The 15,836-nt window shown below is 41.6% G+C and overlaps 2 protein-coding genes across 2 annotated transcripts in view; one reads left to right on the top strand and one right to left on the bottom strand.

The window, feature by feature from the left end:
- LOC124227097 (uncharacterized) overlaps positions 1-15,836 on the top strand; it is a 29,527-nt gene that overhangs the window by 11,098 nt on the left and 2,593 nt on the right. Inside the window, exons 5-6 of the mRNA XM_046640996.1 lie at positions 12,256-12,515; positions 13,664-14,077. Of these exons, the coding sequence (XP_046496952.1) occupies positions 12,256-12,515; positions 13,664-14,077 (674 nt within the window). The remainder of the gene's footprint in view (positions 1-12,255; positions 12,516-13,663; positions 14,078-15,836) is intronic.
- On the bottom strand, positions 12,234-12,649 carry LOC124226082 (histone H2B type 1-C/E/F/G/I). Its single transcript, XM_046638890.1, has one exon. The coding sequence runs from the start codon at positions 12,636-12,638 to the stop codon at positions 12,258-12,260; it is 381 nt and encodes a 126-aa protein (XP_046494846.1). The 5' UTR covers positions 12,639-12,649; the 3' UTR covers positions 12,234-12,257.

Raw genomic sequence — 15,836 nt, forward strand, 5'->3', positions numbered from 1 at the left:
GTTGTTCTGTGCATCGGGAATGTACTCAGAGAATGAAACAGACAAAAAGCTCTCCTGGAATTTATATTTGAGTCTGGGATAGACAGACAATACATTAGATAAGTAAATACCATATATAATATGTTAGATGTGAGGAGAAAAATAAAAGCAAGAATAAGGAGTGTTATGGGAAGTTGACCAATGAAGCTGGAACTAAGAAGATAATGTTTTAGCAAAGACTTGAAAGGAGAGGATGCAAGCTGTGGAAAGAGAAGGGAGAGTGCTGAGGTGCCAGAGTGGCTGTGTGGAATGAGCAGGGCACAAGAGGAGAAGACGAAGGCAGAGAAATAAATGGAGGCCAGATCAAGTAGGGGCTTGTAGGCCACCATAAGAAATTTGGCTTTTGCTCTGAATGAGATGCAAGGCCTTGAGAGGAGTGGAACATAGGAGTTTTTGTGTGTGTCTCTCATTTAAGCCGTTTCCACTTTATTTTTAGGTAGTCTCAATTGTACTCCAGTATAGAAATTAGGACTCAGTTTTCTTTCTGTTTTGTTTTTTCAGATCTTGAAAATAGAAGCTGATTGGAGCATTTTATAGTTAGGGACAAAAAAGAAAATCTACAAAAGTCAGTTTAGGGTTAAACTTGATCCCGTATTGTGGTACTTCAATTTACTAGTTTGATGGCCACAGGCAGAATGTTTACCCTCAGGTAACAAAATGTTTATCCTCAGGTAACAAACTAGATTTATTTGGATTGCAAATTGGAATGTCTTCAGGGACCGGGAAAGAGGTCCTCGTATCAGGGACAGTGAGCCACCCAGCTTTATTTCACTGGGTCACTCAGTCAGTAGCAGTTCTTCTGGCTGAATCCATGCCCTCTGACTGTCAGATGCCAGCTCCATGTTGCACTCTCAGTCATTCTTATATCATTTGCCAAATACAGACGTGAACTACACCTGCCTTGGGAACAGTCCAGGTGGTAAAAGATTCATAATTTCATTAGTTCAAAAATCTGTAATTTGGTGCCTAAATAGATTATTTTATTTAATCTGCACTGCAACTCTGTGAGTTGCAGGCCATTATTAGCCCAAATACAATGATAAGGAAACTGAAGCATAGTAAAGTGAACTGCCTTGTGCAGGGGCTCATTTGCATAATTCAGTCATGGACCTTATCTCTGGAGCTAGAGAATGGATGGACACTGTGTGTTACATACATATTTTTATTTTACTTCATTCATCCATCCATCCATTTGGTGAAGATCAAGGCTGCCCCAGGGAGATAAGTCCAAGTTGCCCTGCCCTGCATACTGATCTATATCACCCTCTGGGAAGCGTAGCTCATCCTGACTTAATCTGATCTGATTTCTTATCTAAAGTTATAGGACCACCCAATAACCAGACCCCACCTACACTGCTACCATTTTAACGATTTTTTTTTCAGTATCCTTCCTTTGTCTTGTAAAGAAATAACTCACATACCTATGCCTTATAAATTTAGCTCTGTCCTCAACCCACTGCAGCTCTTACTGCCCATGGGTCCTGTCCCCATGCCTGCAGCTCTTCACTGCCCATGGGTCTTGTCCCCATGCTACTCCATGCTGTTCTCTGAATAAAAGAGGACTACTGCCAGACCTTAAGAGTCCAAGAAATCTTTCTTTTGACTCCTCGGCTCACTGAGCCTGCATCACATTCGTCAAAAGCCTTTTGAGTGATTACTATGTGCCCAAAAATGTTCTCGGTGCTGGAAATGGAGCAGTGAATATCATGGGCAAAGTCCTCTCTCTCTGTGTGGAGCTCACTGACATTCTGGTTGTGGGAGACAGAAAATAAGTCTAATATTTTGGTAGGTAAAGAAGCTTAAGAAAACAGACCAAAGGGATTTAGGACTGCCAGGTGGTGGATAGTTGTAATTTTAAATGGGGTGAGTGGGGAAGACTTCACAACTGAGATGAGATTGAGCAGGAGGCATGGCAAGAGATTTTCACATATTGAGGTACATGGAGTAACTATTAGGGTTCAAAACTGATTCGGCTTGAACTAAAAAGCCTGATTTACAGCCTGTTAAACGTACATTGCGCATCTGCTTTAATGATTAAAGTAAAGAATGCACTCTTGGGGCAGGCCTGGTAGTGTAGTGGTTAAGCTCACATGCTCCACTTCAGTGGCCTGGGGTTCGTGGTTTCCAATCTTGGGTGTAGACTTATAAACCACTCATCAAAGCTATGCTGTGGTGGCGTCGCACATACAAAATAGAGGAAGATTGGCACAGATGTTAGCTCAGGGCCAATCTTCCTCACCAAAAGAAGAAGAAGAAGAAGAAGAATGCACTATCTTAAGATAAGGATGCATACTTCCCCTCCTATGCCCTATTGGTAACACCCTATTGCACACACCTTGATTAGTCCCTTTCCGGACATCAGGGTCATGTTGACCTGTTAATTTGCAACTGAATACCTCTTTGAAACTTTGATGAAAATGCATCCTGGGTGTGTTTAATGTATGTTCTTTGCTCTAAAAAAATTTAAGACTGTACTGAAAACCATGCTTCTCTGGAATGCTTTCTCTGGAAGCCCTTCCGGATTATAATTATCACCCTGGCTCAGGTAAAACTCACCTTATTTCTCTTATCTATCGAAAGCTTATTGATTATTTTATGTTGTCAGGCATGAAGCCTGGAAGGGAGAGAGGTCTTCATACGTCTGTAAGAAGATCATTCCAGAGAGAAGAAACAGTGATTGCACAGATCCTATGTTGGGAGCATACATGGGATGATGGCCACAGGTCTGATAATCAACTAGATAAAACCAGATTCCTCACCTGTTTTCTCAAGCTGGAGTTTCTAGGTAACTCAGCATTGACTTATACATTTTTAATATTTTTCAAAAGTATCGCTCCAGGTTCCTGAGCACAGCAGTTCAGATGGTGAACCAAGAGGCAGAGCAGGAATAGATAAGTGCTAACTGCATTGTCGACGAAAATAATCCATAACCAATCTATAAATGAAAATTTGGGTGAGTTTATTCTGAGCTGAAATCTGAGGACCATGGCCCAGGGCCTTTCTTCCTGAAGGAAGAAAGGGCACCAAAGAAGTGAGGTGTACAGAGTAGTTATATACCCCCATACAGGACGTTTCACATATGATTGAAATGTCCCTCCCACAACAGTGACAAGATTGCCCTGTTGGCACAGCGCTTGATGGACACAGCAGGTAGTGGGTCTGCTCTCTCGGAGGGCATAGCAGGAGGCAAGTCTATTGTCTTGAGCTGGGTGGTCACAGGTGAACACAGCAATCAGTTTCTAGCCTACGGAAAGATGCTTAATCCTTAAAGAAATGCCAACGTTGGGAAGGGGAGGGAAGTTGCACCTTTATCTCAAGGGCCTTTGTTCTTGCCATAGGGAATATCTAAAGCAGATATACAATGCATGCTCAATGGCCATGGTCAGGCCCTTTGGGAAAGACAAGGTCAGGCCGAATTAGGTTTACACAAAATGGCTTCCTCATAGACCCCAATATATCCTATTACTTGCCATTCTTATTTGTCAGCATGGAGGAGTGCCAGCCTGATTCAAGGACATCAAGAGTTAAAGAAAGAGTTTTAATTATGTGATAATTTATTTAAAATAAAAAGTAAGAGATTTGAGGTTCCAAATAATCGCCATCATCACTTTACTTTTCAGAAGAAGAAGAATCCAAACATACTATTTCTAAAAAGGCCTTATATATTTTAGAAGTACATTTTCTGACTTTACTTTGGATAATTATGGATGAGTTCTCAAGTACAAATAAAACTGCTCATCCTCTTGCCAGCAGAACTCTATATTAAAACCTCCATAATGCTCATGATTTGATGGCCAAACCCATAATTGTCAAAATAAAACAAAATTAAATTACAATAAAAAATTATTTATTTGTGATGAAGGTGATATGTGTTCCCAAGTGCTGATCTTGAGCCACAGCTGGATCTTGGCATAGAATTGAGAGATCACATCTCTTCTGAACGCTTCATGTTATGTGAAACTAGTCCAAACGCAGGGATTTTCATCATGATGTGTAGACTATCAATTACTTTCACTTTTTTTGTAACTGATGTTCAAGGAAAGAATAGGAGACCTTCAGGATTTGCCCAGATAATGCTGACACTTTTGGGGAGCAACATGAATTCTCACGTGTCTTTATTTCTCCTTGAGCTTTTCTAATTGAGGGCCAAGAGGCAATATATTGACCCCAACTGTCTTGTCCTTATCATTGCATTCCACTTTGAATGATCACTGGGCTGAGGATAGAGGTTCTATTGCTGACAGAGGCAAATATAGCTTCCTCTCCTCTGGTTACTTCTCAAAGAGAAACTCAACCACCTTGTATTTTGTTTCTCTATGATACATGAGTTCTTATCTTTCTTCTATAGATGGAGTGTCTAGACTTGAAGATCAATCCAGCAACAAGGGACTAAATTTCCCTTTAGAAAATGGAGACCTAGATCCTGCCTTGGTGGAGGGTATACGAGTTAAGATAAACCCCCAAATCTTAGTGGCTTAACACAGTTTTATTCTCTGCTTGTATGAGGTTCCAAATGGGTGCTCTAGATCAGCAGGCAGCTCTTTCTTCCAACCGGTGGTTCTGGGGTCCAGGTGCCCCTTTATCTTTGTGTCTCAGCCATACAAAACACATGGCTTCCACATGTTGAAAAATAAAATTCGAACTGAGTAAATTTTAAAGATTTTATTGGCTTTATTCAACAATTCATGAATTGGGCAGCATCCGATTTAGCAGTTAGAAAGAAGCTCCAAGGAGCTGTACAAAACGAAAAACTTTTATCGGCAGAAGGGAGCAGGAACAAGGAAGTTAGACTAGACAAAGAAATGAATAGGTTATTGCAAGGTGACTTTCCTTTAGGGGATGGCAGGGGTCTGTCAGGCAGATTACCTAATTACTGCTGATCAGGCTGATGCCTGATTGACTGGTTTAAGATTCCATTTCTGGGAGAGCAGAAACTGTAACTGAGTTAAGTCTCAGTTTGGTGATGTGGGGCTTAGCTTTATCAACTCTATTTTAGGCCTGTCTTGTTTTTAACACGTATTTGCCCTGGGAGGAGAAAGTGCACGGAAAGTCTTTAGTGGGAGGTTTTATGCCCCAGGCCTGGAAATGTCAAACTTCACTTTATTTACGTTCCATTGGTAGGAACTCAACTAGAAGGCCACACCTAACAACAAGGGAAGCTGGGAAATGAGGTCTCAGTGTGGGCCCAGGAGGAATAAAGCGGTTAAATTAACAGCCAGCATTAATTTATAGAGTTTATCTGTGTGGAACTAGGGCCCCAAAGTTAGCATCATATATCTGTCATCTCAGATATCCTCCCTGGCTCGAATTCCCTTTCCAGAAAACCTATTTTCTAAAATCACTATGCAGAAGTTCTCTGTTCTTTCCTGATAGTGGTAGAAAGAGCAGTGAAATAAAAATCAGAGTTCTAGGTTAGGCCTAACTCTAAATAAGCTTGAGCAAGTCACCTCATCACTATGAGAGTTACTGTATTATCTTGGTGGATGAGGAAACAGGCTGAATGATTCTGCATAATGCCCAAAGTCACCCAGCTAGGAAATGATGAAAAAATTCAACCCAGGTAGTAGACCTCAAAACCCTTCAATTTTAAGCATATTTCAATTCTGTTCTATATTTATGTACATTATTATTTGTTCTATGGGACAATGTTCCATGTCTCAGACAACAGGATCCATGTCTGGTTCACCTTTGTGGTTTGATTGACTGATAGGCACAGTTGAATGAGGTGGGTGTTACAGACGTGGAAGGCTTTGAGGAACACGGCAGGGTATCTTGAAGTGAGAGAGATGAACTTTTTAGAGCAAAACACAAGGCTGAATCTTATGTGTGTGGAGGGGGTCAGTGCATAAAGAATATTGACACTAATAGGTATGTCTTCTGCGTGAGTTGAGAAAATCCACCAAGATAACAGACAAGACTGAGGCAGTTGGGATTGGAGCTTGTATACCCGGTTGTCGACTTGGAAGGTATATTGAAACCAGGAGGGTGTCATTGGACTCCCAAGTCAGCCTGACCTCATTTGTAGAAGATAGCGAGTCTGATCAGGTAGGTCTCACTCCATTTTTTAAGATGTTTTCCGGATTTCCCAAACCCTGTGCTGATGATACACAGCCACATTTGGACTCCCAATGGTGTCAAGCACTGTTCCCCCGAAAATGAAAATTTGATTCTAACTAAAGTTGTATTGTCTTACTTTCTTCCTAACTGAAGCAATTCTTTCCAATATTTACAATTCATTTGTGTTGTATTAGAAAGCCCCAGTGTCCTCTTGAAGACATAAAAACTCACCAATTTCCCTCTTGTCTTATTTATACTGTCTTCAGTCATGCGCTGTGGCAGAGACTGCCACACAGTTGTCTCCTGAAATTGATTTTCCTTTCTTATTTCGTAATTAAACTTCGCAAGCTTCCTTTGCATCTGGGTATGGCCATTGACTATTTTTGGTCAATGGTATATTAACAAAGGTGGAATTTTACCATCCTCAGGGTTTCAATAAATGATGGGGGTGTTTCCTCGCCCTTTTCTCCTTCCTTCAGGGTGCAATGTGAACAAGATAGCTGGAGCTGGAGCAGAAATCTTGGACTATGAGGTGGAAGGGACATATTAAGAATGACAACTAGAATGGCATGTGGGAAGTTATTTTAATGCAATGGCAGCCTTCAAATATACTATCAGGCAGGCCATTTCCAAAGACATGGAACAGAAAGACTCACAGACCTATGTTCGTTCCCTGATTTATTTAATTTTATTGAATCAATTTTAAACATATAGCAAGAAGCAAAGGGAAAGAGATTGGGCAAGCTACATTTCAGATAGGTTGCAAAAGGGTCAGTCACACTACTTGAATCCTTGGCTTCCCATTTCATGTCTTTCTTCCTCCCTTCCTCCTTCCTCTCTCCTTTCCTTTTCACTCTCCCCTCCCTGTCTCCTCTCTCTATCCTTCCCTTTTCCCTCTCCCTTCTCCCTCCTCCCTTCTCCGCCTTTTCTCCCTGTCTCCCTGAGAATTTCTTCTCTCCTTGGGAGGGTGGTTGTGAGAACCAGAGTTGCCAATAGCAAAGAGGCCCAGCAGACGGAAGTTATTTGGAGCGAACTCATGCTTTCTCTATTGGAAAGATGCAGGGCCAAGAGCCTCTCATATAGATAGCCAGTGACATCGTGAGTAGCTGTGTCTTTTATGTGCATGCTGTCTGTAGAGGGCAAATGGGGCCAAAATGGGAGTCACTAATGGATGGTCAATTTAAGACCTCATAAATACTGAGTACCCCATTCATATTTGGTGTCTCACAAATATTTAGTTCTTCCTGGTTCTTTCATTTGTTCCTATCTGCAGGTAGCACAAACAAGCTGTACTTATTTTCTCTATGTCTAACATGTCTCATGAGCTACTAACTTATGATTCACAGTGAATACAGTTTTTGAATTTGTCTACATCTCATAAACTCCTGGCTTACCTACCTAATACTTCCTATAAGTTTCTTACTTATGAATTATTTACTTACTTCTTATGAGTTTCATCCTTCCAATTTGTTGTTTTGGGGTTGGTCCTCCATAGTAGAAATCAATAGTAGAATATTTTTGAATAATAGAGCAAACACACATTACACATTGAAGGAGATGAGGCCCTTAAGGAGAGTGGAGCTCCCATTCCAGGTCTGAGCTACATAACTTTACATGAGAGAGAAATAGACTTTTATTTCATTTAACCAGTGACTGTTTCAGGTTGTCTGTCACTTCCAGGTGCAATTAAAAAAATACTAATACAGGTGCAATTAAAAAAAAAACCTTATTAAAAATTTTCTTAAGAGTAATAATGGATAAGATTTGCTATCACAGTCATGTGCTGCATAAAGATGCTTCCATCAAAGATGCTCTGAGTATTTTATGGTGGTCCCAAAAGATTATAATGGAGCTGAAAAGTTCCTATTACCTAGTGACATCATAGCTGGCATAACATAATAGTGCAACACATTACTCACTTGTTTATGGTGATGCTGGTGTAAACAAACCGACTGCACTGCCAGTTGTATAAAAGTATAGCACATACAATTATGTACAGTACATATTACTTGATAATGATAATAAATGACCACATTACTGGTTTCTATATTTACTATACTATACTTTTTTTATCGTTAGAGCGTACTCTTTCTACTTATAAAAAAAGTTTACTGTAAAACAATATGCTGTGTTACACCAGTAGCAGCCTCATACAGCTCGTGTTTACCACATCTCTTGATTGAATCATTTTCTCTTGTGTTTAATCTTGTGTTGTTTTGCTCTTCATGGCCCCTAAGTGTAAAAAATCCATTGCTAATGTTGCCAGTAAGAGTCCATGTCAAGTGATTTATCTGGAAACAAAACTGAAAGTGATTAAGGACTACGAAGGTGGAAAATCAGTGGCGGTTATTGCTCGCCAGTCAGGCATGTCCCATTCTACCATAGCTATGGTCTTGAAGAACAAGAACAAAGCGAAGGAAGCTGTTAAAGAATTGGCTTCATTGAAGGCAACGGGACTAACAAAAATCTGAGTAGGGTCTATATCAGACATGGAGAAACTTCTAAAGATCTGGATTGAAGACATGAAGCATATCCCTTTCAGCACCATAGTGATCACAGTCAAAGTGAAAAGTTTCCTCTGTTGGAAGAAAAGGCCGGACCCAACTACGATGTTGAATTTACTGCTAGCTCTGGGTAGTTTAAACGATTCAAGAATTGTTATTTATTACATAATGTGAAAGTGAGTAGTGAGTCTGTGAGTGCTGATGTGAAGGCATTTGAAGAATTTTGGAAACTCTAGCTAAGCTGATTGTGGAGGCAGATTACTTGCCAGAGCAAATATTCAACATGGGTGAAACCTCCCTGTTTTGGAAACAGATGCCTGAAAGGACTTTCATTTATAAGGAGGCCAAGTCAATGCCAGCTTTCAAAGATTTTAAGGGCAGGATAACAGTCTTGCTTGGGGGCAATGTTGCAGACTACGGATTGAAACCTTTTGTGATCTGGCACAGTGAAAACCCCAGGGCCTTCAAGCAAATCAATAAGCATACAGTACCAGTATACCACAGGAGCAATAAGAAGTCATGGATGACCCAGTTCTCTCCCAAGATGCCCTCCTGAATTGCTATGCCAGCAAAATGGAGAAGTACTGTTTGGAAAATAACATAACTTTCAAGATTTTGCTTATTATTCATAATGCACCTGGACATCCTCCTTTCATTGGTGATCTTCATTCCAATATCAAAGCGGTGTTTCTCCCTCGAAACAACACCTCTTTGATCCAACCAATGAATCAAGAAGTTACAGCAGTTTTTAAGGCCTACTACGTGAGGAAGACCTCTGCCCAGGCTATTGGTGCACCTGAGGAAGACCCTGAGAAGACACTGATGCAATTCTGGAATAATTGCAACATCGATGACTGCATCAAGAGCCTTGCTTGGGTTTGAGATGATGTCACCAAGGAGTGTATGAATGGCATCTGGAAGAAGACTCTCGAGAGTTTCATCCATGACTTTAAAGGATTTGCCAAGGATGAGGAGGTTGCAAAAATCAACAAGGCTGTGGTTGAGATGACAACCAACATTAACCTGAGTGTGGATGAGGATGACATTGAGGAGCTCCTAGAGGTGGTTCCTGAGCAAGTGACTAATAAGTTGTAGGGACTGGAACAGAAATTCATAACTGAAGAGGAGTCAAGAGAATAAGAAACTGGGCAGAAGAATCTCCAAGAAAATCCACAGTGAAGGATTTAGCAGAAGCTTTTGCAGACCTCAACAAGCTTCTTAAAAATTTTGCGAGCATGGACCCTAACACTGAAAGGTTTTCATTAATAGAGAGGAATGTTCATGGTGCATTATCTGCTTATAAGCGAATCTATGATGAAACAAAGAAACAAACCAAGCAAACCACCATGGACATATTTCTGAAAGGAGTGAACCTCCTCAATAACAGTCTCAAGAAAGTCCTTCAGGAGATAGTCCAGAAGGCATCATTATCATAGCAAATGACAACTCCATGCATGTTACTGCCCCTAAAGACCTGTTGGGACAAGATGTGGAGGTGGAAGACAGTGATACTGATGATCCTGTTTCTGTGTAGGCCTGGGCTTATGTGTTTATTTGTGTCCTTGTTTTTAACAAAAAAGTTTAAAAAGTCAAAAAAATTAAGAATAGTAAAACGCTTATAGAACAAGGATATAAAGAAAATATTTTTGTACAGCTATACAATATGCTTGTGTTTTAAGCTGTGTTATTACAAAAGAGTCAAAAAGTTAAAAAAAAAAGGTTATAAAGTAAAAAAGTTACGGTAAGCTAAAGTTTATTTATTATTGAAGAAAGAAAAATATTTTTTTATAAATTTAGTGCAGCCTAAGTGTACAGTGTTTATAAGGTCTAGAGTAGCACACAGTAATGTCCTAGGGCTTCACATCCACTCACCACTCACTCACTGACTCACCCAGAGCGACTTCCAGTGCTGCAAGCTCCATTTATGGTAAGTGCTCTATACAAGTGCACCATTTTTTATTTTTTATACCATATTTTTACAGTATCTTCTCTATGCTTTGATATGTTTAGATACACAAATACCTACCGCTGTGTTACAATTGCCTACAGTATTCAGTACAGTAACATTCTGTAAAGGCTTGTAGCCTAGAAGCAATAGGCTCTACCATATAGCCTAGGTGTGTGGTAGGTTATACCATCTGGATTTGTGTAAGTACACTCTATGATGTTTGCACAAAGACAAAATCACCTAATGACACATTTCTCAGAAGGTATTCCCATCTTTAAGTGATGCCTGACTGTATAGTATTCCTTGCTACATTTCCGTGAGATCCTACATTTTTGTAAGGCACAGCACTAGGACATCTACAAAATCCTTGGGAACCAACAATGAAACATGATCAGATGAAAGTATAAATATGCCGTAGAGCCCCTGTTGTTAACTATAGTCCATGAATACAAACTGGAACTCTGCACGTCTTTGTGATTCCTCTCTGTGCTATCTCCTCCTCTCTTGCCATCTCTCTTACTCAACTTTCCTTTCAGAATTGCCTCAAGGGAACTTGTAAATTCAAGCTTACAATTAATTAAACTTGGTTTAGTGAAATCGTTAAGTCAATTCAGCTTTTGGCAATGCTAAAATGACCTTTAGGCTGATGCTTCCCTCTTCTGTTAGTTCCATAACCATTTATCCATTTTAGATCAGGAGCCCTGAGGGGACAGGGATTGTTTCCGTCTGGCTCGCTGTTCTTTCCCTAGTACTTGTCACTTTCTGAAACTTGATAGACTCTCAATAAATGAATGAGGAAACTCAGAGTCCTAGTCTTTCAACACTTCACTTAGGGAGGAATTTTAGGCACACTAAGATTGATGATCTTAGACTACTCTGCACAACCCTGCCCCAACTCCCTGATCCAACAGAAAAATGCGTGTTGGGGAGGATTAGAGTCCAACATTACAGGTAACCTGTTAAATATGCTCATTAATCTCAAGGTATCTTGAAAATCTATAGTTTTAATTGTATTCTGTAGATGATTCTTATCAGTCTTTTCAACTGAAGACTGTCCAAGCCTGGCTTCCTTGCTGGCTGCCAGCGAAAAACATCATCTCAAAATAAAGAGGCCTTACTCCCAGGTTCTTCGAGGCTTCTTCTCTCCCTTTTCTTTTATAAATCCTATTCAATCTTTTTCTCAAAGTCTAAAACGCCTCAGTTACTTGCAAAACAACTAAGTTTCAGTTATTCTTCCATAGGCATCCTTTTGTTTCATACTCTCCTTCCCAATCTTTTCCATGTAGTAGAAAACTGGTTTTTCACGCTATCGGGTATACTATTGTCTTCCACTCAACAATGACTCACATGAAGACTCAAAAAGATGCCTAGTGTATACTCAATTTGTCCCAGCGACTGAAATCTATCAGCTCTAAGCTCTGGTCTAGACTCCGGTGAAAGCGCTGGCAAGCTAATTCTGTCTTCTAAAATTCTTAAGCAACCAGAAATTTTTTTCAAGCAAGGCTGTGTATGCTCTGCTTAAGTAACCTCTGCCAGATAGGAGAGAGATTTGAAAGGCAAAAATAGAAATAACCTGAGTAAAGACCGTTTCTAACTATAAAGAAGCTTTCCTGCAGACTGTCAATAAGATTCAGTATTAAAGCTCTTTATATGAGAGAGTAAGTGGCTCTGAAAAGAGCCTTTGGGTTTCACGGTGGTTGTAACTAGGTTTACTTGGAGCTGGTGTACTTGGTGACGGCCTTGGTGCCCTCCGACACGGCGTGCTTGGCCAGCTCCCCGGGCAGCAGCAGGCGCACGGCCGTCTGGATCTCCCTGGAGGTGATGGTCGAGCGCTTGTTGTAATGCGCCAGGCGCGACGCCTCGCCCGCGATGCGCTCGAAGATGTCGTTGACGAACGAGTTCATGATGCCCATGGCCTTGGACGAGATGCCGGTGTCGGGGTGGACCTGCTTCAGCACCTTGTACACGTACACAGAGTAACTCTCTTTGCGGCTACGCTTGCGCTTCTTACCATCCTTCTTTTGTGCCTTGGTGACTGCTTTTTTTGAACCCTTCTTCGGGGCAGGCGCTGACTTAGCTGGCTCAGGCATGATGAGAAAGCCTCGATCTGAAACTCAGAGGGAAAAGCATCCACTACCCGGCTCGTCTATTTTTGTAGGTCTTCTATGCAAATAGACACTTAATCTATCTCAGTTCCTGATTGGATCAAATCAGCCAGTGGAAACTTTTTATGCAAATAAGGTGAATTCAAATCTACGTTTTGATTGGCTGTTTATGTGGAAACAATCTATGTTGTTTTATCTTTCCTAAGAAAAAAATAGCTTTCGTTTTCAAAACAGTGCAAAAAAGATTAAGCTTTAACAAAGGTATCTATTTATGAGCCTTGTGTCTCCCTAGAACCGGACCTAAGGAGGCAAAAGCTTGATGTAAATGTATAGCTAGTTTCCTGCCAAATTGCTGTTGCCAGGTTAACTCTAGGAAAGAGAACGTACAAATTAGCTAAATACTGAAATGTTCTCAAAATTACGACATTGACATTCCCAGTTTGGTGTGATCAAAGTTGTCAACATTCGTTTTCAAGATCAAAGAATCGTCACATTTAAACAGCGTTGCAATTTTTGTGTTCACTGGGAACAGAATGTCTCGAAGTGATGCCACTGTTTGTTGGAGGGTTCCTAACTATGGAATAGCGTGCTTGCGTTGCTAAAATAAGCATTTCTTCAAAGTCAGAAGCTTTGATAAAAGGACGAACTGGACTGGATCTGTCACGTTGAAACTTGCAGTTTTTGATACGGCTCAGGAACTGTGGGACGTTCATTTCTGCCTTTTCCCAAACTTAATCCCAAATAAGGGAATTAAAACAAAACCAACTAAGGAACATGTAAAAGATAAAAGAGCCTTAATAAAGGACTGAAAATCATAAATGAGAGAGATAATAGAATACGTTCCAATAGGTCAGGATTTTCTACAGTGAGACCTGGTAGCCAATCACAAGGCCTATCAGGTTACTTAATTCACGGCGCGGAATTTGAAGATTCGGACCAATCAGGAGGATTTTGCCTTTATAAATAAGAGCAAGAACGGCGGCGCTTCCAGTTGTAAACTGTGTTTGCAGTTCCTTACCATGGCTCGTACCAAGCAGACAGCTCGCAAATCCACCGGCGGCAAGGCGCCGCGTAAACAGCTGGCCACCAAAGCTGCTCGCAAGAGCGCGCCGGCCACGGGCGGCGTGAAGAAGCCCCACCGCTACCGGCCCGGCACGGTGGCCCTGCGCGAGATCCGCCGCTACCAAAAGTCCACCGAGCTGCTGATCCGCAAGCTGCCCTTCCAGCGCCTGGTGCGCGAGATCGCGCAGGACTTCAAGACCGACCTGCGCTTCCAGAGCTCGGCCGTGATGGCGCTGCAGGAGGCGTGCGAGGCCTACCTGGTGGGGCTCTTTGAGGACACCAACCTGTGCGCCATCCACGCCAAGCGCGTCACCATCATGCCCAAGGACATCCAGCTCGCGCGCCGTATTCGTGGGGAGAGGGCATAAGTGTCTTTATGAGTGAGCCCTAACTTCAAACCCAAAGGCTCTTTTCAGAGCCACCTACAATTTCAATTTGAGATGCTGTATACAAGGAGCGAAATCTGCCTCTGAAACAAAGCATAGGACAGGTAGAAGGGCAGCAGCCCTTGCTTCGGCTGCTTAGTGGCGCTAGCCGACTGCTGAGCGCTGCTCTCCTCTCTACCCAACTACACACCAAGCTTAGCTTTTTTTTTTCTACCTGCTGGGCGTGTCCCTCTCATTAACATCGTCCCCTGGGTTCAGTGGCAAAGCCATTTATGGTATCGCTTGGCTTTCCGTGCTTTCATCTTAAGCTATGGGCTAATGTCGATCGGTTCCCAGACAACTGCCTTAGTTAGCTTGCGACAGGCTTCCTTCCTAGACACCTTCAAGTTCTAGGTGAAGGTTTAGGTGTTCTTGCAGAGGGCTTCCTTGTTTTGAATAGCTTGGTTTTGAATACATTCAACTCAAAATCATAAGGCAATTTATATGTCCAATCCTGAAATGATGGCCCTCGATAAAGGAAAATCATACACAGCATGCTGTGAGAAGCTTAGCTGAAACTGGGATCTATTCACAAATACAATAGCTAATCAGAAATTATGTTAATCCAAATATAGTTGGCAAACACTGGAATTTACCTGGAATCCAGCAATTGTGTGGGAAGTGAAAAAGATGGAACCTTGAGCAGCCTCGGAAGCATCCTAGGGGAATACAATGCTTTATTGATGTTCCAGACCCCGTGCTGAGTGCTGCATCAGAGTGGTAATCCATTTGCTTCTTTACTGAGCAATAACACACCCTTAAGTGTAGGTACTCAACCTTTCTGTACACAGAATAGAAATGGTTACCCAAAACATGGGTTCCAAGGTGACTCAAAACATGCTGGAGTTCAACTTCTTACAGCAGAGTGGGTGGCAGTGCTGTCAGTAATACAGCTGGGCAGGGCACTACTGCACCAAACATAGGGCCGGCGGTAGTAGCTAAGTAAATGCAGCACCTGAAGAATTCGGAGCTTGTTGCAGCAAGTAACTGAAAACAGATCGTGCAGAATGTGTCTGCATCCTGCACGAGAAATATGATGTAGTCACAGAGGCAGAATTCGGACCTTGCACAGATTTGATGCTGAATAATCCCCTTTGCTGGAAATCCCCAAGAGCTATTGACACAACAGCTCTCAACTTTCCTCCAACAAACATAGAATCCTATGACAAACCCTAGAGCAATGAAGGACTTGTGGATTCAGTCAGGTTTTACAGACATTAGCAATGGGAGCCCTGGCCTTATCCTAGGGTTTAGTCCTAGCCTGGGGGGATCCGTAAACCCTGGAGAACCTTCAGGAACTAAGTTATTAACTGCACAGAGTGAAAACACAAGTCCCTTGGCAGGAACCACAGAACCTGGATACTAGCAGTTTTTTCAACAAACATTGCAGACTCTGGAGTAAATACTTAACTATAGAACCCAGAAGTCAGATTGCGGAAACAACTGAAACAGCTCAGTGCAATGTTTTTGAACCTTGAAGCAAAGTTGCAAATGACTCTAGCAAGACAATGTGATTTCTATGTGACCTTGAAAAGCTTGTTAGGTTCCTAGTCATCATAGCAGCACTTCTGCATCTTAAAAGCAATGTAATTTTAAGGTGGAATGCAGTAAATACAAAACAAAATACTCAGAATCTGGAGGGTTGGGTGGAGGAGAAACAAAACAAAAACGCTGTACATGAAAGTTTGTAGCAGCT

The sequence above is a fragment of the Equus quagga genome, chromosome 15 (genome assembly GCF_021613505.1).
Source record: "Equus quagga isolate Etosha38 chromosome 15, UCLA_HA_Equagga_1.0, whole genome shotgun sequence".
In the NCBI taxonomy this organism is placed as follows: Eukaryota; Metazoa; Chordata; class Mammalia; order Perissodactyla; family Equidae; genus Equus; species Equus quagga.

Coding starts and splice junctions, on each gene's coding strand:
- LOC124226082 (XM_046638890.1), bottom strand. CDS start 12,638: ATGCCTGAGCCAGCTAAGTCAGCGCCTGCCCCGAAGAAGGGTTCAAAA.